This window comes from Macrobrachium rosenbergii, chromosome 6, assembly GCF_040412425.1.
Source record: "Macrobrachium rosenbergii isolate ZJJX-2024 chromosome 6, ASM4041242v1, whole genome shotgun sequence".
NCBI lineage: Eukaryota > Metazoa > Arthropoda > Malacostraca > Decapoda > Palaemonidae > Macrobrachium > Macrobrachium rosenbergii.
In genome coordinates, this window is record NC_089746.1 from 25,906,752 (window position 1) to 25,929,893 (window position 23,142).

General features: G+C 36.3%; 2 protein-coding genes across 4 annotated transcripts in view; one reads left to right on the top strand and one right to left on the bottom strand.

The window, feature by feature from the left end:
• Ankle2 (ankyrin repeat and LEM domain-containing protein 2) overlaps positions 1-15,917 on the bottom strand; it is a 52,671-nt gene extending 36,754 nt beyond the window's left edge. For 2 of the 3 annotated variants that reach the window (XR_010853304.1, XM_067105283.1), the window contains exons 1-6: positions 15,785-15,917; positions 13,558-13,739; positions 11,491-11,765; positions 10,862-10,987; positions 10,372-10,617; positions 4,605-4,850 (exon numbers count right to left, since the gene is read on the bottom strand). Coding sequence is in view for 1 of the 3 variants with exons in the window: in XM_067105283.1 (XP_066961384.1) it covers positions 4,605-4,850; positions 10,372-10,617; positions 10,862-10,987; positions 11,491-11,765; positions 13,558-13,711 (1,047 nt within the window). In the remaining 2 variants the exon portion in view is untranslated. The remainder of the gene's footprint in view (positions 1-4,604; positions 4,851-10,371; positions 10,618-10,861; positions 10,988-11,490; positions 11,766-13,557; positions 13,740-15,784) is intronic. The other variant, XR_010853305.1, reaches the window with a different exon arrangement.
• A 1,710-nt stretch (positions 15,918-17,627) lies between these two features.
• The window catches only part of LOC136839371 (vezatin-like), a 34,404-nt gene continuing 28,889 nt past the window's right edge, over positions 17,628-23,142 (top strand). Inside the window, 1 exon segment of the mRNA XM_067105285.1 lies at positions 17,628-18,348. Coding sequence (XP_066961386.1) covers positions 18,310-18,348 — 39 coding nt within the window. The 5' untranslated portion in view covers positions 17,628-18,309.

A 23,142-nucleotide genomic window follows, 5' to 3' on the forward strand; every position in this document is an offset into this window, starting at 1 on the left:
TCTTGAATTCAGATTCTAAAGCTTCCTTATCAAGAGCCTGTACCTCTACAGCTGGTTCTGACCTACGCTTACTTTTAGAAGCTCAGGATTTTCTGTGTTTTACATATTATTCCATCTGATCTACCGACCAAGACCTACACTTGTCATGTAATCTAACTGGTACTACACTGTACCTTCCTACATAAAACACAAACAAAATGCCGATCATGTTTGAGGGTACAGTGCTCATCCTACGCTTGCAGGCCATGCAGGACCGATGAACGGTAGCATCTCCAACAGTAGAAGGCTCGGTCGTCTAAGATGTAGACGAAGTAGAAGCAGCCTAGCTAGCAGACGGCAACATCTTCTTGTTTGACTTATCCCATTGAGTCCAAAGTACCGATCCAAGGTCAAAACCGCGAGAGAAGTTCCAAAACCAGTCAATAAAGTATCAATCCAGGAGAAAAGGCGTTGAAAACAGTCCAAATCGTAATCTGATGTCCAAATTCTTTAAATGGGGGTCGGGCTAATTGACCAAAAGTTCGCCTGATATGGGACACACCCACAGCATGGCGAACAAAAAGCAATTGGGGAACCTGGCCTCCCTCAGCTGGTACTTGCAGCAGTGTTGCCAATGGTGTTTCAGGTACTGTAACTCATTTTGACAAGATTTTCCTGTAAGCCTTGGTAACGCTGACAGTTAATTACCCACTTAGTGGGTAAAAGTTATGGGGATGTAGTTCGGGCTGGTAGGTGACCAGGGTTAATTCAGGTGTTCAGGGAGTGTATTGCATTACCATAAATAAAGAATAACATTTTAGTGCTCAGTTGTACCTTGCAAAAACATGGCATGAACATGAAAGCCAAGCAGAACAAAGTACAAATAGAATGAAAATAGCAATTAACACAATACTGAACAGTTGTTAAAAATAACAAAAATTATTACCATCAAAACATTTAAAATATTTTGCACATTGTTACCATTTTGTAAAATACCACACAAACATGACACAAACATTTTAAATATAATAGTCTTGCTACAGTAAGACTTACTGGCAAATCTTTTTAACACATTACAATATTACTTTTGTCAGCCAATAACATTCCCTTAAAGTCAGGGTTGTTTGAGATGAGTGAAAATACTGGTAATACTGATAAATATTTAAATTACTTTTTCTTCATTTAAATTACTACTCTTCCTGTTAACTCGTCTACTCCCATCTCCTGATGCCAGAATGAATTTTTTTAACTAGGTATATTTTTATGTTTTACTTTATACGAGTATGTTTGTTTATATACTATTTTAACTAATTATAAAATACACTTCATGCTGAGGTTACATATAGTTCTGATTACTGTCTACCAAAGATAACCTTCCTCTAGGGTTAGGATAGGTCTAATAAAAATACCCTTCAGCCTCTAGGTGCAAAGTAAATTTCTGAGCCTCATTTAAAAAAAAAAAGCATCTTTAAAGCCAGGAAATATGGTACTTATTATAGATAAATTTTTTTGGATGGGTCATAATAACTTTCCTTTCAGTTCTTACTTTTTCTTCTTAAAGACGTGTTCTACATTGTAATATTTTTAGTCTAGTGTTCTACATTGTAATATTTTTAGTCTAGTGTTCTACATTGTAATATTTTTAGTCTAGTATTGTATATATATGACAGAACTTTCATCTGGTAGACTTGACAGCAGTTAACACAAAATGGTTTTCTGATTCCATTGTGTTTTATAATCACTTGACCTACAGCATGCACTCTATCATAATCATAAATTTTTTATTGTGTGCCTATACCTACTACAATTTTTGCACTGTAGAGGCTGAGATATACAGTATATGATGTCAGCTCTCTGTTTTGGCATAAAATTTGTTTTCAGAGGAACACTTTTAATGATGTCTCCATTTTCTTAATGAGGATATCATATTTTGTAGTCCTCTATGTTAACATACTGTATCTCCTAAGTGCCCTAAAATAGTTTTTTTATCTACTAGTTCATCTCCATTGTTGGGATACATAACATACCATGGACACTGTTCACTCTGTCAGATTTTGTTACTTTAACACTGATGGTGTATACAGTAGTTTTGATTATCAGATAGCTATAAGAGAAAATTACAAAAGAAGTGTGATTCAACTAGAGTTAGAGACAGTCTTGGAATACAAAAGAAGTGTGATTCAACTAGAGTTAGAGACAGTATTGGAAATCTTTTTATAAAAAAAGAGAGAGAGAGATTTTTGGCAATGGTTTTAACCCATCATTTGTTTTCTTTAATTTGCCTAAATGATATTTCCTTTCTTAGACATCTAGTTACCTGGTAGTTTTAAATTTCATGAGCATATTTTCTTATCTGTTTCTAATATCAGAAGTCTTGACCCATTTTCACTCTAAAACTGGAATCAATATGAATCAAAATGAATCAAGATTGAGTCTCGTCTGAATTTTCCTATTCTTGCTTGGTATAGATAATCACATGCTTCACACCTTCAGTGTCTTATAAGAAGTCTCTCTGGGATTTGACTTTTGTAAAGGGGCTCATGAAGTATCCACTTCCACATTTTGGTTATCAGTGTTTGATGCATTTAATATATTCCTTACAGACTAGCCATTAAAATTTATTCAGGTATTTTCTCTTGACTACCATGGAACTCCACATTAGGGATGGATGAACCCTCTCCTTACAGGCCGCCCTGGGGCCTACTCCCAGATATAAGCAAAGCCTCCACTGAGACTGGCATCAGCATTAGAAGCAGAACTTGGCATTAGATCTTACCTCATACAACCACCACATCAGCTATTTGGATGCTATGGATGAGGGGGCATGCTGTCCAACCTCATCCTCCTCCATGTTTTATGAATCATCAAAATCACAAAGTTGAAGGGTCATCATTCAAGGACCATTTCACACAGAGTAAGGAAAGAAAAATGTAATGGTTAGGAGGTTAAAAAAGCTACGCTGCTTTAGTTTAGAGCAACTCTGATGCTCCCACACAACAGCACAGTGCTAGGAGTCTGCGACGAACGGTCAAAGATGAGATAAAACTACTATTGTACGGAATGAATTCTTTTTCTAGAGTATAATGCTTCAATCCACGATGGTCTCTACGGAATGAATTCTTTTTCTAGAGTATAATGCTTCAATCCACATTGGTCTCAATCTTTTTTAATTTTTTCATAAAATTTATTGTCTATAAATCATGCTTGTACACATGGCCATAGTAGTTTTAGCTTTGGGTGCTTTACCAGCATCTTCATATCCCTTATTTCATATGTGAGCATGGATCCAAATCACTGAAAGTTACACATTTCTTTGGTAGCACATCTTTCACAATTATGATTACTGAACATTTTAAAAGTTATGTGAAAACTGTAGATTAATAAGTAGACAGAACAACTTGATTCTGCACATAATTTAGCAACAAATTCTACCTAATGCAAATTTTGAGATTTAGAATTACATAATAATTACACGTCATTTGTGATGTTCAAGATGGCTAGCCCTTTGAGTTACAATTTTTTATTCAGATTTTTTATAAATTGCGCAAGGGGGGTGGAGTTCTAATACTGGAGGAAATGCTAATGTTTACATTTTCTGGCTTAAAAGTCTGTTAACCTAATTAGAAACAACAACAGAGCTATTACAAGTCCTCCTCCAATTAAGTTGTTCTAACTTAGATGTTAAGTAACAACCCATATTTCTCAACCAACAGGCTGGCTCCTGAGCCATGACTCACCGTTTCCCCAACAGGGGGCCAGTGCTTACTGTGCCTTGTGTTGCACACTTATACATGGAACTATAGGTTCTATGCAGTATTCCTTCAGCTCCAAATAAACTGCTTTCTGGCTTTCCATTTGTTCCCTTTAGTCTCTTCCTACTTGACATAGCTTTAACCCTACTTTGCTCCAATTTTCACCTCCAATTTACAAACGATCTTTTGGTCTAGCCCAGTGAGCTAAAATATGAATCAGTGGTCTAGCTCCCTAATTTAAAATACTGTAGTAATAATTCCAACTCAGTTTGGGCTTGAAATTTTAGTCTATACATCCTCAAGTCTGCCAGATTTAACATATAATGGTGATGAAAGACCAATTTATAAAAACATTTATCAAAAATATTTCTAGTTGGCAAGTCATCAACTATGTCGTTACATCTCTTAACATAATTACAGTTTATGAAGCAGAGAGGGTTCAACATTTTCCACTTATAAAGAATTGTGGGGAGAGGGATTTATAGGTTCCAGTGCTGATTCTCTCTTCATCACAAAATGGATCTATGGTTTTTATTGCCTCTAAAATAAAAAGAAATTCTGGCATAGTAACAGTTTTATAACATAGTTTCTTTAATCAGGTTTAAGAAAGTCTTATTTTAACTTTTGTAAATGCACTACATGTGCCTTCCAGTTCATGCTTATAATTCTTTTCTCCACCCAATATTTTTTGAAAAATATGATTGCTTTTGTATTCTGTACACAAAATTAGAAACCTACTAATGGTGGCCAGGTATCTACTCTCATTCTGGCTATGTTGAGAATATGCTGAGCATGTTATACATCTTAGGTTGCATAAAATGTAGCTTCTGAAATTATCACTACTAGATGCTCTAAATACAATTCTTGATTTACCTTCAAAGTAGGAGTGACAGGGCTAAGAGGACTGCCAGAACTGCTAGGGCTAAGGCAAGTCATTAGCTGTTGCTCTTCTGTGAGAAAACCAGGGGAGTCTTGCTTTGGTGACCAAGGCTCCCCTACTTGTGGAAGTACACACAGGTCGTCATCACGCAATAAGGGAACATAGTAATGCTCTCCAAGCAGACTGCAAATCTCCTCATTCACAGTCTTAGATGGATTCTTTGCCCTGGTGCCAACAATCTGTAAAGGTCCAGAAAGTTGTGAAATATTTTTCTTTCACTGTTAATACCAAAAATTCACTACAATTAAAAATCTCTTTTGGTTACAGCTTTCAATAACTCACCCACTGTGTCTATAAATGAATCTACTGTACTCATATATCAAAAGGTAATTTCCTTAATAGCAATTTAAAAATGTAAAAAAATAACACTGAAATAGTGTTTGACACTACACATAATTCAACCAGAAGAAAATTGAGTTTTTACGACATAAGACTAATTTCTTCATATCCATCAATAATAAATGCCCAAGTTAACAGTCTCAAATGTCCTAACACACAATATCTTTTGTCTTCCAAACAAAAGAGCAACCACTCATGCATAAATACCATGAACTCCTCAGTAGCTACTGCTCTCCTCAACAGTTCAAGTAGGCAGGGTGTTAAACAGAATGAAGGATGGGGGTGGAAACTTCATATACTGCATAATTGATTGGTTTGTATGAGAAAATATGTTACAGTATATGTTATAAGTTTTATTACAACCACTTCAATTATATCTTATCTGAATCACAATTTTGGATCCAGAAGAAAAGCTGGGGACTTTTAAGAAACAAATGCACAAGCTCATGTAACCATATTGGTTACTTTGAGTAGTGGAACACAGTGCGTCACACTAGAAGTTTGCTTTTAATAAGTGATCAAAAGAGTTAGCATCAACCAAAAGAAAAGGTCTTTTGAGAATGAACAAGATATGAATGTAAGGAGTATCAAGAAAAGGAAGATGAGGATTTCACTGCACCTCCTGCTGCTGGTGAAGCTTAAAAATGCCTCAACCAACTGCCCCAAACTAGTAAAGCACCATGTAATGATGTAGTCACCATTTGTTATGTTTTTACCACCTTCAAATGTTATGATGTTCCTTTCTTATTATTTATTTTATTTGCTGCCCATGTAAAGAAGTTTATCATTTCCTTTATAGTTAATCATTTCTGGCTTTGTTGTTATAGTAACGTTTGAGTCCCAGGAGGCTTAGAAAGACCCAGTGTAGTTTTCTTATTTCATTAACACACTAATTAAAATATACATTATATTTACAATTAAGTGAATCGAAGTGAGCCTTGCTTTCTTCTCAACCCACAACTGGTGAGGCTTACAACCTCACTCCTCTGCTTCTCTATCTTCTGTCTGCTATCTATCTGCTTCTCTTCCTCCCTTCCTTGCCTTTTTGAAGGTTCTTGAAAGGAAATGTCCATCCCATCAATACGCGGACAATAGCTTCTGTCCCGCCCTTGTAGACGTCCTAAGTGGTCGGAGATTATCTAACAACGTCCCTTTGGGTGTGATTAGATGACTTAATCCCCTCCGTCGTAGGTGGGGACTAATGACATCACCGGAAGTCTTTAGGTTCCGGGGAAAGTTGAAAGGTCAGCTCATAGGTAGGACGGTTAAACATTCTTTAATGATTGCGCTTAGATTAAACTGGCGCCAATGTTTTGACTAAATAATCACGGCACAGGAAGTGTCATTACTCTCTCTCTCTCTCTCGCTCTATCTCATTTCATTATTATTAATTCTCTTTCCCTCTCTCTTATATTTACGTTATTCCTAACTAATATTCTCCCACCTATCATTATACTTTCTGCATAACATCCCTGGGATAAAAGTTAGTGGTTTTGACCTTTCTTCACTAAAAATAATGAGTAATTGATATGAGTAACTTAGCCAGGTCAAGATTATCAAGCTACAAAAAATTCAGCCAATAAACCACAAAGCAAACTTATGTATTATGTAACACATTACAGAATGAGTTATCACGCCAGAAAGAATATTAACAGAATCATAAAAAGGAAGTAAAATGAGTGATATACATACTCATATAGTACTGTACGTACTATAGAAATATAATTAAAATTAATACTTCTTGTTTTCTGATTGCAGATTTTTACTATTTATAAATTATGAAACCAATTTATTCAAAAAACAACAGAATAGCAAATTAAAATTTTTTAGAAATCCTACTACCTGCTAGACAGAATATTAGCCTATCAAATTCCTTGATTTAGCAAGAAAATAGTTAAAACGTCAACATTTGGGTTCATGCAGACTTCCTTCCAGAATGCAAAGCTAATAGATAACCACCATTATTTTCATATTCACTGATATGTGAAGTAGATTCTGATACACTGGCAGATGAAACATGGCTCTCACCTTTGCCTGCCAAGATACAGAATCTTCATCTGCAATTTGTGAATTGAAACATCTCAAACCCAGGTAGCCATTAAGTAACAGTTTTTAAACCTCCAATGGCTTGTCTTAGAAGTGTGATGACTTGACTGCAAATCCTTAAATGACTCCAAGTTCACAAAATATGCCTCCTGGCAAAAGATGGGAATTGACAATGCCCAAAGGGTTCACTTTTTCAGTATACTGTACTGTTCTTTATTCCTCCTTTTTAAATGATTATCAATATCTGGTTAGACCAGGTTTGCTGATGAATCCCTCATTTTCCATGAATACTATATACTGTTATTAATGTAAGCCAGAATAATTGTCAAGAAGGCATCATTAACAAAAGCCAAATGATGAAACCCACATGGGGACATTTCCTCTATCAGTAGTATTGCACACAGAAAACCCATGTACTAACTAGACCCAAAGTTGTTTGAACTCAACACTGGTGATCATCTACTGAAATAGACCGCACAACTGACTGGAAGACAAACAGGGCAGTATTCCCATGTTTCTTTCAAAGAAGGCACAACATCAACCAGCTTACCCTCAATTTTCATCTGAGGTTGGTAATGTCTTAAGCGTGTGAAGTATCAAGGCAGAGTTGGACTACAACCCTTGACAAGGCATGAGGACCAAAATAAAAGTAAAAAGCTTATAAAAATAAAACAAATTTGTAATCATCCCTCTTGCAGTGCTGAATTTCTTTAGAAAGTATATGCAGCTAAATTTAAGCTGCAGGTTTGTAGCTGTGACGGAAGAAACAAATAATATACAGGCTGCAAAATGTTTTGGAATAGGCAAAAGCAACATCTGAAATTGGTGAAATCACACCTTTACTTCAACTAACTTACAGCATTTAAAAACAAAGGTTAGGTGCATTTTAAACCTGGCTTGGATAAGTAATCCTTCAATTACCCAGATTAATAGAGCCAAGGGCCTGTCTGATAATGGCAAAATCTGGACAAGGGCAACTTTGTACCCTTCCTCACCAAAACTTGTCAATACCTAATAAACATTAACAATCTCACTTTAAACTGAAAACTTTAATGCAAAAGGCAATTATCTATCTTTTTTCCCATACTTATAACATAATATACTGCATATATATATATACACTTTGAAAAAAATGTTACCCCTTCCTTTTCTCTTCTCTCTCTCTCTCTCTCGTAAATGACACAATTCAGTACTTAGGTACCTATCTATGTTTAATCATAGTCTACCATAATTTTACGACCATTAATGTATTTTTATACAGCAACTTTCTCATCAGTTGTTACCATATTGTACTACCATACACAAGATACAAACTGTTTACAACCTGTTTATGTGAACTATTAAACTAGGCTAGGTATTACACTCACAGTATCCACTTGCATAAGTCAAATAGACTTTTACACCTGTATAAAGGTAGCAGTGATGAAACTGACATTATACTTACAGGGTCCATTTATACTACATTTATCATCATAATATGTATAAGAAAACCAATCCTCAGCCACATGCAATGACTAATGTTTACATTCTCCAAATCAGCTGATTGAGCCTACTATTGAACGAATTAGGAGAATCACTTTTTAGTTGCTGAAAGAAATAAATGTATTTACCAGAATTATTTTTATTTTTGTAGAGAACTGTAAAAAGGCTACACAAAGGTAAACTAACATACTTTACGTAATAGTAAAATCCCTCAAAATTGCAAAACAGCTGTTTCCGGAATTGTTTGTTTACTTCAAAACCGAAACTGAAATTCACTCTGTTTGTAATGCACAAACTGTGTTTGTGAATTGCATTACAACACCCTGTGTTTACATCTGTAGTACATATGGCATTTCCAAATGACAACTGTTCAAAGCAAATTCATATTGAGAAAAGTAATAAAAAGTAGTTGATCATTTTCTGTTTTAATGGAATTACCAATTTTTCATCTCACCTAATAATATCATGGACGCTTTACTTGTATGCCTGTGTGTGTGTGTGTGTAGTTACAATTCATCAATGTTGATGTACCGTCTCTACAGTGTGTGCATTCGTGTGTGTTTCTTAGCACAGTAACACTTTCATTTTTGCTTCGCTTGATTTACTGTACAGTATTTCATTACAAGTTTAGTTGACTCTAAGTATGATTATCATGTATATCATACCAGTACACAAGAGAATGTTTCATCACTGATATTTCATCTCAGCTGTTGTTGTTCTCTCTCTCTCTCTCTCTCTCTCTCTCTCTCTCTCTCTCTCTCTCTCTCTCTCTCTCTCTCTCTCGTACCCTACTCACATGATTGCATTTATCATTTTGGTTGTAAAAATAATAAATGAGAAAACACAGCACAAATATAAATGAGAACAGTACAAAATATAAATAAAAAATCATGAGCATAACTATACGAAACAAGCTGTATTAAGTCAGATGCCTACCTAGCCCTCTTCACCCATTCAACACTGTATCCCCATCCCCTCCCAGCCAGGGAAACTGCTCCCTAGCTCCACCCACCTTCCAAAACAACCCATTCTCTATACAGCTTTAGTGCCCCTCGCCTCGCATGGTGCCCAGCGATCCAACCCACACCCCCAACCTTGGAAACTTCTCGAGGCCTCCCCCACCCTCCGAAACCCTTCCTTAGTCTGTTTGAGTGTAACCAATGTTACCAACATTTTCCTGAAGCTGCGCAGCATTGCCAACCATCAGAGCAGTTTTTTCAAATTTTTAAAAATTTATATACAGTATATCATATATCCTTGGGGCACTGGTCCCTGGTCCGGGTGTGTCGGATACTGTTGAGTTCTAGATAATAGTGATCTGGATAATTGAAGGGCTACTGTATACAAAAAGTGCATCTCCAAATACTGTTTCATTTAGCAACTAATGGCAGTGAGGATGTCAGTACTCCTCAGCCTGCTATCATTTAGCAACAAAAGGCAATGTTCATGTACTGTAGACAAAACTCAATCAGCTGATGAGTTTGAGAATTTAAAATTACCAGAATGCAAATGGTGCATGATCGCAATGTTCATATCTTATACAATATGATTACAATACATACAGTAAACACATGAATTTTCACACAAGTGGGACTATAAGCAGCAATACATCACACTGATCTTATGACCTTTTGACTGAGTCACTAGCCTCCCCAAAAAATTTTAGTTTTTAGAGCTAGAAGGTTTTCATAATTTTGAATAAGGGATTGCTGCCTACACCTGTAGTATTTTTATTGATATCTTTACCAATACCTTTAATAATACTATAGAAATAACAACACTATAGAAATAACATTAACAACACCATAAAAACCTTAAATAGAAATTTATTACCTCCACTGGTGTTTGTGAAAATTTATTTTTCCTAGTTTTACTGCAGTCTGGATATGAAGTAAGAATGCGCACACATTCCAGTGACCCATGCTTGCTTGCAAAATGTAGGGGTGACTCATTCAAACCTTTATCTGGGGTGTTAAGATAGGCATCTAGCAAATACATGCTACGCCTTCCAGAACTTTCAAGGGTATCATCAGGATAAAGCTTCTGGAAAAACTGAGCATCAGCAACTGTAGCGAGCACCTAAATAAATAAAAAGAGAGAGAAATAAAGTAATGTACAAAACCTACATACTTCTTGCCTAACCTCCAGAAAATTAAACACTTATATCAACCTACAGCCAATTCTTGAAATCTACTCTCACACAACTTTCTACATACAGTACGCAAAAATTAAAATCAGTCATTAGATGTAAATATATGCAACTGTTAACTCCAAGAAACAAGAATATGTACTCATATATAAAACTAATGGTCTAAATACCAACCTTGGCAACAAACTTTGGTCTGTCATTTCTACATCCTATATGAAGTGCATTGTAACGAGATCCCTCTTGTAAAATGGATGGTGTGTCTCCACTACTCACTAAATACCTTGGATTTTCTTCAATACACTGAAAGTACATATTTTACATTGTGAAAATTTGGCAACAATAATCTTTAAACATCAGAAAAGGAAGCCTTAAGCAGGTCAAAAGCCCATTACCATTTCAAAGATTCTTTTAGAGGGCAATTATCCTCTAAATATTAAATCAACAATTCACTATTTCACACATGGTAGACACTTGATTAAGAACTGGATGGAAAGATTTTGAGATGGAACATCATATTGTTTCCTCTTTCTAAAAATTAATCTAGAGTATACCGTATGACATCAAACCATAAATGTGTCAATTCCAAACACAGATAACTATGAGAGTGATTCTACAACTTCTGAAAAATGTTTTTCCTTAAATTTTTGATTAAGAATAAACATGATAGCTCATACCTAGGATTACAGTTAAGATGACTGCTAATTTTCTTTCATGTTAAGACCCACAGCAAATTCTTGACTGAAAAACATGTCAAGAATTTAATTTAAAAAAAAAATACATCATTAATAACAGCAATACTCTACCTTTTCGAAATAAGTCATATCATCCTTCTCTATTGCCTTACGGAATTTGACTAGGTCTTGTGACTTGGGTCCAGAATATGGGCTAGATTTTTCTGCATTGAGATTAACGCTTTTTTCTTCACCAACAGCACTGTTCTGTATCACAGCAGTTACTGGTCCATTTTCAGCAAAATAAAGTGCTTCGTCATATGTGCTGAAACTTTTGAATCTTGAACCTCGAAACTTTTTCATCGCAGCCAGACATTTTCCTTTGTCTACATAAACTTTTTCATATTCTGAAAACAGATGCAATTACAGTACTTTCATAATTTACCAAAGATGTAGGCAGACATATTTCATACAAATATCATACAAAATTCAGGAAGATACCCATTTCACAATACTGTATCACCCATTTCACAATACTGTATCACTATAACTACTCATGTTCCAATTTCACAAGGGTAAGTGGGAACTGAACTACCAAAATATGTAATGGTGGGAACTGAACTATCAAAACGTAATGGCTAAGTAAATACCACGGCAGTGATTACGGGCAAGTCATGTAACTTGTCTCACTAGTGGAACCAGCCATTACCACTAGGGACAGTGATGGCCACTCATAAATTGTGTGTGTGTGTGTGTGTGTGTGTGTGTGTGTGTGTGTGTGTGTGTGTGTGTGTGTGTGTGTGTGTGTGTGTGTGTGTGTGTGTGTGTGTGTGTGTGTGTGTGTGTGTGTGTGTGTGTGTGTGTGTGTGTGTGTGTGTGTGTGTGTAAGAAAAAACTCATCATCATGCAAAAAATTTCTGAGTCATTCCGACAAAAATACCTTTTACTGCACTAAACACATGCTTGACAATCTCGTCAATAAAGAGGAAAAGGGATAACTACATCCCAACTCTGAAATTTACTGAAAGTGAATATTCCATGCCAAGTTTAGTCAGTCCTTCATGAAGAGGATGCACAACTGTTTATTTTTATGAACTATGTATTGCTTGGGTAAGTTTAAAACTGAGTCACACTCAAGCACGACACCCAATGAGCAAAGCACACCTCTGAGTGTTAGCAGCCAGCATCAATAAGTGAGTTGATTTAGGAAACCACAGTTAGAAGCTATCAAGGTAACTGTCATCACAACTGCCTGTGATCTGAAACTTCTCCTAGCCATCTCACAGCAAAAATTTGTTAGTTCACAACAATAGTAGTGAAAACTTCATAGTTAATGTCTCCTATTTTGAGAAAAATTATATCTAAGTTATTAAATCTTATGAAAAACTCTAAGCCAACTCATCTGGTTTGTGACAAAGTGCAAAACAGGTTAAAAATTATACAAGGATACTAAAATGATGGCAGATAAGACACAAGGGGCAAAATTTCTTCTTATGTCTTTCATGTAAATATAAGGAACTCCTCATCTTAATGGACTTCTGCACTTATCAGTTTCATTATACTGTATTTTTTGCTATGCCACCATCTTTAATGTGTTACATTTTGAAATTAATTTCATAAATTGAATGTAAAGTGTAAAGTACAGGTTAGTTAGGTTAGAAACTCTGGAATTGCTGCCAGCTGTAAGATATATTAAAAATATTCAAGGGCAAGTTATAACAGAGTGTCTTTGTTACCTAACAGATTTTCATACTTATCAGACGGCCAGACCCCAAAACTGTCTGTAAAGTTGAGGCAATACTTTATTTGCCTTGTTATTTATGGGTGTACATTTTATGTAACATTTAAGCAGGGTAGACATAATTTTCATTGTTTTGAAGAGTGCTGTAATTTTCTCTCACAAAATATCTAAAGCTTTTATTCAGTTAACTGCCACTAGTCAGCCATTGAAACCATGATTCACAAACAGTTAGTGAGTGACTTCCCTTTGAGGGATCTCTCAGCTTACCTGAAATCACAACTCTGACAATCATGTCAGCTGCTTTAAATTGGGCAATCTGTGTACTTACCACTGTACCAGAAATGTAAATTATGCAACAAAAGGTTTGTATTTACATGGGATCATTTGCTATATAGTTTTGCAAGTGGAAAGAACCATAAAAAGTCCTACAAAATTATCAGAACATGTCATTTACTAACCTTGACCATTTGAGAAGTCTAAAATATCTGGTACATATATGCCATAGTATACATCTGATTCTGGTTTACTTGGAGTTGAAAATGCTGGAACGACAACACTGTTCTCACCAAAATTTGTGTTCTCATGGCCACCACGACTCGCGCTGCCCTCCATTTCTTACTCTTTTCATAAAAAAAAAAATCTGTAACAAGTAAAAAAATTACTTAAACACAAAATCAAGTATGGAATTTGTTAATAGCAAAAATCTGGAAACCGACCCCGCTCAAGTCTATACCAATTAAAGACATTTTCATATTAAAATTTATTATTAGGATACTTACCTACTGTTAAAGATAACTTATATCTCTGTGCTGATAGGTGGGTTGGCATTCAAATAAACGAAGATGGCATGGCTGACCCTGAGGATTGTCTAGTACACCCGTTCTCCATTAGTATTTTGAATGCTTTAGCTCTCAGAACTTTCCCTGACGGTCCTGATGGTCAACTAAGTTGTGGAGAGGCTGGGCAGGGTCTACTTTAACAGTAGTTAAGTATCCTAATAATATAAATTATGAAAATTTATATCACTTGGGATAAGTCTTACCTACAGTTAAAGACAGCTGATTCCCACACTAAGAAGATGATGGTGGGTAGTGCAGCTAGACAAAATCTACTCAGCCACCCGAGCTAAAGGTTTCTTGCATGAAACCCAAAACATTCTTATCTGATCTGGAATCTTTTCTGGATCTTACTGCCACCAGAAATTGAATTCCATTTAGAAAGCAAGATTCTCGTATGTGTGAAGCAAAGCGCAGCCTTACAGAGACAACCACTTCAATTCAGTCAGAATCAAGAAACTGCATGAAGGGACCTAGGGACCTTGGTGACTGGGTCTGAAAGTCCCAAAAACATGTCAACTAAAAGTAAACACCTTTATGATATGAAAGTATGCTCCTATACAAAATATGTCTTGATACTCCCCAAAATAACAAAATCCAGGACTTAAAACCAAGCCTAAAAAATTGCTCTTTCTTTGGTTCAGGAAAAGACTTTACCAGCTTCAGGAAAAGATTTTACCAGCTACTACTAGCAGAATAATGGGTTTATCAATTGTCGGCAGTTTCCTATTAATAAACAAATTTAGCTTGTTTCGTAAACGATGAGTGAAAATGTATAACTCCCATTGTTAACTACCAAAGCAGCCCTCCACTGACCAACATGTGAGCTGAATGTTTTCTTTTATTATTATTTACTTTAATGTTATATATGCATGCTGCTTTCCATTTTGTATGTACAGTAAACTGTTTTATACACTGTTGTGTCTGCTCACTATTCTGTAAGTACGATTATTGATTTTTCGTGGATTCTAAATGTCACTACATGAATTTGCAGAATCCCTCTCTCTCTTTGATACAAATAAGGTAAACACAGCATCTAATGGTCATGAATGAACGAAGTACGTCAGTAGTCGGACAAACATAGGACTAGGTATGGTTCCTGTAACTTACAGCAGCCCATTCGGCAAGGCAGGCTATTGGAGTAGGTTATCTTATTGTTACCAAATTTTTCACCTGTTTCCAAGCACATAGTCTAGTCCTAGTCCTTGTAATTCTAAGTATTAGCTCCATGCCATTTTTTACCTTGGAAACTGGTTTTTTCTACACCTTTAGGGCTTCTGATACTGGCGGTGCATTTGTTTGTTGTCGGCCAAATAGAATGTCCCTTCGCCGTGTTTAGTACTGGCCCAGGGGGGGGCGTTACCCATACGTTAACAGTTATTGCACTTGCCGAGCGGGGTATGAACCGTTCCAAACAGACGTACCCGTGCTCTGTCTCGTGAAGATCGCGTATGGTAACCCATTGTTGGATGGACTTCAGGGGTTAATTACAGGTTAATTACACAAGAGCGCCAAAAATTAAAGGTAAATCCATAATTAGCAACCAAAAAACTGTAGAAAAATCAAATCAGAAGGAAATCGCCGCCACGGAGCTACTACTTCGATCTACCCTAGTCCTTCCACGTATACTCAAAATTAGGCTTAAGATTAAGGCCTAGCTTAGAAAAATCCTATCATCAAGATCAAGGGTTAACAACCTTGGTGAGCAATATAGGCCTAAGATCAGCCTACGCCTAGTTAGTGTTCCGTTTCACTGCCACTTTGACAAAATAACTGCATACACTGCTACCATAATGACAAAAGTAGTAGTCTAATAAATAAGAATTAACCACAATCACGAATAACCTACCAGACAAAGCACGCGCGTCGTACTTGTTTGTAATGCTTGAAGCAGCTGTTCGTGATTCATAAAAACAAAAACAGGGGACGTTCCCTACGTCATCAGTAGCTCTGGCGTTCTCCAGTATCTTCGTAGGAATAGTGGTGAAAAATAAAGCATGATTAATAGAAATGCAAATGTTTAGGTGATTATTTGTTGAACCATTTTAAAAGCCTGCATTCATATCACTATTTTTCCTTTATTAAACTTTGGTAATTTTCACCCGGAGTGAATGCGTTCAATAGCGATAATATCGGCAAGACTGAACATACAAGATACAACTATAGGCAACAGTCAAGAAATAAACAAATTTCATCATTTGTACAATGTCAAAGAAAGACCATAATGCATTTCGTGCGGGTCTCTTTTTACATACCAGATTTACAATTTTCTTCAAACACAGTCTACAACGCTATAATCATAAGTACATGTTTTATTGTTTTATTGTTCCTCAGCAGATGGGGGATGTCTTTAAAAATATATTGTTATATATGGTAGTACAGGCAGATTTTTTTTATCCTTTTTTTGTCGCTTCTAGTGCATTGTCTAAGGCAGTCAAAATACTTCAATATCTTGCCTGGATTCCTAATCTGATCAAGTTCATCGTCAGTGTATTCAGGGCTACATATACGCAATGCTCTTAAAAACATGGATGTGAACACCGTTTTCTTAACTTTATCGCTTTGACCAAAATAAAAATGAGCATCAGCAAAAATGTTGGTGAGTTTTCTGTAAACACTGTATTTAAATCTATTACTAGTTCTATGTATTTGGTAATCCAAAAAGGGTAGGGGACCATCCTTTTGGATTTCCATAGTGACTTAACCAATGGTATTATTTCATTTAACTTATCAAAGTTCTTTACAATTTCGTTCCCTGGCCAAATACAAATTATATCGTCATCATACCTGAACCATACTACATTGCATGGAATGATTTTGTTTAACATTTTGCCTCCGAAAATTCTACACACAGACTACTGGGGATAAAAGGGTTGCCCATTACCCTACCAAACTTTTGAGAGTAAAGTTCCCTCTAAATTCAAATTTACATTTTTTTACACAATTTATTCAGTTCTACGAACGTATTCTTAGAGCACGGTATATATAGCTGTCAGTCCTCTAATATATCGATAAAAACTCCAGCAGATGTCAGGTACCTTTGTGAATAAAGACACCCAGTCAAAACTCACAAGCCAAGTTATTATTAATTCAATCTGTACATTATTCGGTCATTCATCAGTGGCTTATATATAAAGGAGAAATCGGTCAAGATCCACCGGTATAGCCTACTCCTTTATTTTTCCCAGTGGTAATGGTATATGTATATATATATATATATATATATATATATATATATATATATATATATATATATATATATATATGTGTATGTGTGTGTGTGTGTGTGTGTGTGTGTGTGTGTGTGTGTGTGTGTATTACTGAATCACGAAGGTTTGCAAAGTGATGAATGTATAAATAAAGGCTAATGCATCCAGGAAAAAGCAGCAAGTATATTAAAACATTTTATTTTTCCGGCGGCGTTTCGCAATATCTCAATGCATCTTCAAAGCTGCAATTTACAAAATCACTTAAAATCTTACAAAAACGTGTAAAAAGGTAAAATAATTTAAAAATCACCACAAAAACGGAGTTTAAAAAAGAAACTAAAACATCTAAAAAGAAAAGGTGAGTAAAAGCTGAAATGCAGACCAAAATATAAAAAAACAACTAGTTATGCCATGAATAGCTAGTGTGGAGGCTGTCTGGGTGTTTAATGAGGGTATGGTCGTTTTTATTATGATGGACTCTACAGTAGTTAGTTTCCCCTGTTCTTGCGTGGAAGGTGCGGTGCAACGCGTGATTACGTATGTTGGAGGCTTCGGGTCTGGATTACTATGGAAAAATAGTGTTATTAAGGGTGTGGTAACCAGTTCCCCAAACTACCACGTCCTTTACTCTCTCGGAATATTTGCTCTTTTCTCGGGAAGTGATCTTAAACTGTGGTTGACTGATTTCTTACGCTCTTTATACAGTGAAGCGGATGAAAACTGAAGCATTTATACGTTAGCCTGTGCAAGGTCTAGACCATGGGCCTACTACAACAATATTACGAGCAAACATAATTTCATACAACATAAGAAAAAGGGGAAGTAACAGGAAATAGCTTGATTTTTATAGATCTGCATTAAGGAATTTTTGAGCAGCATATTTTTCTAAAGAAAACAGGAAACTTCAGCATGCATAATCAAAAATCATGCAATAAGCGGGGAGCCGTTTCAAAGGCATCTACCGATTAATACTAATAATGTTACCCAATTAACCCAAGATTTATGTTGTGTCGGCCCGTTGTGTGCAAAAGCAAACTATTTATTCTAATCTGAACTAATATTTGAAAGGTGTACTTGTCCCGCTGAATCACTTTAAGTATATGTCAGTTGCCATCATCGTGCACAATTATATAAGACTATTGTTATATTTTCTACAAAGGTTACAATGAGCAACGCCGAAGAGGACGAGGAAGTTATATTTCAGGTGATTAGGCTAGTAGGCCAGGCTGGCCTGAACTTTTAGCTAGTCTGCTGTAGCTTACATTCCAGCAGTTGGCGTCGTTTTCAAGTCCAGCTTTCCGAAGGTTTTCTGTTGGACCTTATGATTCATGTGTAGGCTATTACATACAGTCAGAGGCATACCATGAGTCATATCAATATTTACTGCATTGTATTTGTTTTTGTTTAGCCTATGTGTGTATTTTGTTTGTGTTTATTTTAACATCGTTTGACCTTTTATGGTTTTCTACATTTAGGGGTTCCTGGCGGTGCATCTGTTTGTTGTCACTAAACAGTGTCCTGTGTTTTTGCAAGTAGGGTTAACAATTTATTGCACTTGCGGATGGGAGACGTTGAAACAGGCGACGTGCTCTGTTCCCCCTCTGTTGGATGGACAGGGGTTAATTGCATTTTCCCAGAAAATGCATTCAAACTCACCAAAAACTGTCAGTTGTTCAGTGATGGACTTGTTTGTTATTTTGTTTGATTTAACATTGTTTGATTATATTTTTACATTTTTATCCTCAAGGGCTGGGGTAGCTTACTGGCCATGACGAGACACTCGAAACTTTTACTTTAAAAGTGGCACCATCTTTAAGAGTCACTTGTATAAACAAACTGCCCATTTCTTTGTTAAATCTGCAAAATATTTGTACCCATAGATGCTAACACCATTTCCTTGACATCAGTGGTAAATGCTGGCGCCTATGAGCTTGGATGGGAACTCTAGCAAATTTTCAGTGATGCCAGAGAGCTAGATAATATTTAAATAACTAGGTAGCTAAACACCAGAATAAGGTTAAAAATTATAAATCATTTGAAAATATTTGTTGTTGGAGCAAACCAGATTCCTGAGATAAATTTCAACGCTTTTGCTGTGAACATTACGATGTAGCTACTTTTCGCATTTTTCTGTCTTTTTTTTATTTAATATATATTACATACAGTGTAATACTGTATAATATATATCACATACACTGTAAGTTTTGTCAAATATAGTGGTGTTTTAAGTAATAATTTTGGATTTAAAACCTTTATTTGATGTCATGGCATCTTGATGCTCGCACCAGTTCTAGATAAATTGTCATACTCAACTTTCTTGCATTTTTGCCAAAGTGGTAACAATCATATGTACACATTACATGTCTCAGAAGTATACATAGTATATGGACTTAAATAAATTAAAAGTCCAAACTACAAAATACTACATTTCTATCGTAAACACTTCACTAATGTGTCGTCTGCTCCTGGACGTTTGTGGCAGCCAGATGTACAATAAGGCTGGAAAATTGTTCCCCCACAGTTTCAGTTCTTTGATGGAGTAAAGTACTGTAAACAAACATTCTCATATTTTAAGTGGTATTTTGAGTGAATTAAGAACAAAATGTGCATAATTACAATCAAATAAGCACTGTGGAGCTTCAGTTGTGGTGTCAGTAAGGATAAAACCATGGATTAAAGGTAAAAATGCATTTCAGTTCAACCACATGACAGACGGGAATGTCATGTCTCATATTTTCACTAATATAGGCAACAAAATGGTGTTTATTGTGCTGATTATAACTAAAATCTGGAGTAATATCTATAAACATGACATATATACGCAATTAGCATTTAGTACACCGTTAAATGGGCGCTGGGAAGGAAGTGTCCAATCACCATTCATTTTGTCTCAGTATTTGGAGAGATGCCATATTGGATTCAAAATTGCCTTCAACACCTAATTTACGATGACTTCACATGCTTATTTTAGTTCCGTATGGCAGTTTCCTTTAGCTCATTTTGTTAATGAAGCTTCAATATTTTGAAAGGTTTTCTTAGAGGTTTAATTTTTTTGTTATTTCTCCAATTAGATATCAAGTGAAAAGTGAAAATTCTGTCACCCATGTGTCTCATGCCCCATTGTTTTACCCTATACTGGTAGTTAAATACTTTCCTTTTGACACTCGAGTCAGCAAGTTCAGGGAGGTGACAGCAGGAACAGCCAGCATGGCTTTGGCAGGTGGTTGATGGTCACCTGTAATCATGCTTGCTTTAGTGGTAACTCAACTGAAGCAAAGCTTGTGAGCTCAATCAGTATCTCTCGCACCTTTGAACTGAGATAGGCTTTCAGGGAGGATCCAGCATGGCATAGGGATGACAGAAACTTCTTAGTTGGACTTTTGTTGAACTCCCTCCTTCAGAAATGCTCCTGCACATGGATGCATTGGTGGAGGTTTAGGGTCCACACCTGAAAGTTGCTTTCATTTTAGGAGTGTGGGCAAAGGACACGTCTCTTCTGCACAACAATGTTCTGGAGATGCAGTCAACGTGGCTAGCATTGCATGCATTTCATGATCAGTTGGTAGGTCACTTGGTAGTATTAAGAGGAAGAACAACCCTAGTGGCATATGTCAGCAAACAAGGAGGGATGGTGTCTCCTCCCTTATTGTGGTGTGCATTGTAGATCCATGAGTGGGTGTTTGCTACCCACTCATGGATCAAGCTGTCAGCCAGGTGCATTCTAGGCAGGAGGAATGTCCTGGCAGACCAGCTCAGTTGTCAGGGTCAGGTTACGGTGACAGAATGGTCTTTGCAATCCTCCATAGCTGAAAGGCTGTTCAGGTTCTTGGGGTTCCCGATGCTCAATTTGTTCACCACCAGGCTTAACAGAAAACTTTAATTTTTTGTTCTCCAGTGCCTGCCAGCATCTAAAATGCTTAAAAATTCCTTCAAAATTTGAAATAAGGGCAGGAATAGATTCAAGGCATTCATTTAAGATACACCATTATAGCTTGCTGTAGATGCATCAAACACAGTAACTCAAACTCCTGGGCGTTGTGGCATGTAATACATAAAATATGGGCTGACAAGTTCAGAAGGAACCTCCATAATAATTCCATCCTTTTCACAGTTTAGAAAGACACTATGATGCTGTTGCTGCAAGTCAGCTCTCTTGACTAATGTACAGTTAAGACTGTGTAAGCTTTCCTTGCAAGACAAGACCTTCATTATTTTTTAGTCTATCCTTAGCAGCATCTGATGTTTAGGGCACAGCCTCTGGTACCTACCCTCAACAGAGGTCTTCAAAACAGTACAGGGGAAATTAGTATCCACAACTGGTTCATCAGCACTAATTCCCATAGACTTAATAGCCCAAATATTTGGTAATTCAGAATCGGAAATTCTTTTAAGGTATGTGGATTACTGCATGATTATTCTTCCTGCTCCTCTTGGCGCGAGTTGTACGCCTTGTAGTACCCTCTTTATGTATACCTGTTTGCTGTATGGAATAAAGCAACTTATGACTTGGGATATTATTTCTCCATCCTGCATCCTTCAGTTGTCTCCTACAAGACACCATCACATATCACCAAGGTACAGTATAGTATTTGAGAAGCAACAAAATTCTTATAAGAGGGGACATTCCAAGAACCCGAGAATATCCATCCAAACACAGACTCATGAGCTCCTATACCATCCATCTGGTCAAGATATATGCATAATCATAAATTTCCAATGAGCATCAAGTGTGATCAAAATATCAACTGAAATCTGACAATAAACCTCAATTATCTGCAAGATGAAAAGCAGAAAAGGACCTCAAATTTTCATTTGGAATACAGTGTCGTAATAGTGAAGCATGAAATGTTGTGCTTCAGCTGCTCCTAATAGTGAGCATTACCTATGCAATCCAGGAATTTCACTTCATACAAATTACAATTATTACTCTTGGCAAATTTCCACCGCCAAAGGCAGTGTAAGATGTTTTTCCAGAGGAAACCCACTTTTATGTAATTTTCCTTACAAGGTTACTATGAATTTAGGACCTATCAGATCCTGAATCAAAAAGCAGTGTGGTTTCAGAGCCTATACCCTTTTCCCTTACACCTTAATTTTGGAAGTTTGTAAAACAGTACATGTATGACCTAAAGGCTTGGAGTACTCCTGGCTACACCTCCATGATATTCTGGACAAGTATTACTGGACTTGTATGACAGCTAGTAGGTACAATGACATTATTATAATGAGCAACAGCAGTCAGATTACCCTTATCTGTGGAATGAGAGACATTACTGTATTAGAATTACCTGTAGGAGCAGAGGTGACATTAGATTTCAGACAGTAAAGGAAGTTGTAGCTACCTTTTAATGTTGAACATTTTACTTTGCAACCTTTAGAAATCTGACCCTTATTTAAACATTTAAAATAGTCCATAAAAAAATTCTTAATTTCCCTTTAATGGAAGTTTTGTAACATTCCAACATTCTTTTTAACTATGTGACTTATTAAAAAATTTATAATGGCCTAGTTAAGCCTAGGCTTATATCAGAAGTCTATAAAAATTATGCAGAAGCCACCTTTCTATTCTTGGAATTAATGTTGTTGTTGTCTGGTTTACCTGTGGAGACACTTTTGAAAGTTCCTGGCTGTTTATGGCATTCTGTTTCCTGAAGGAATTTTAGCAACCATGGCACTTGCATGGCTTGATCCTTCTCTGGACCATTCCATTTGAATGTTATGTGGCAATTGAGACAACACCAAAGAACTTTAGGCTACGAATGTGTGTCAGCAACTCACCGTTGTAATTTCCAAAGATCAGAAATAATTACTAGCTGCCAAAGCCAACTTTTAGATTGCAGACTTTGCTTCACCTTCCAGCAAAGAAAGCAAGGAAACAGTCCCAGTGAATTTTGGCAACTGTAGCCTAGGTAATCTTACACTTGTGGAAGAATTTACAAATCCACTAGAATCAGTTCCATGGGACATATGGTGATTCAACCTCTCATTGGTCCTTTTT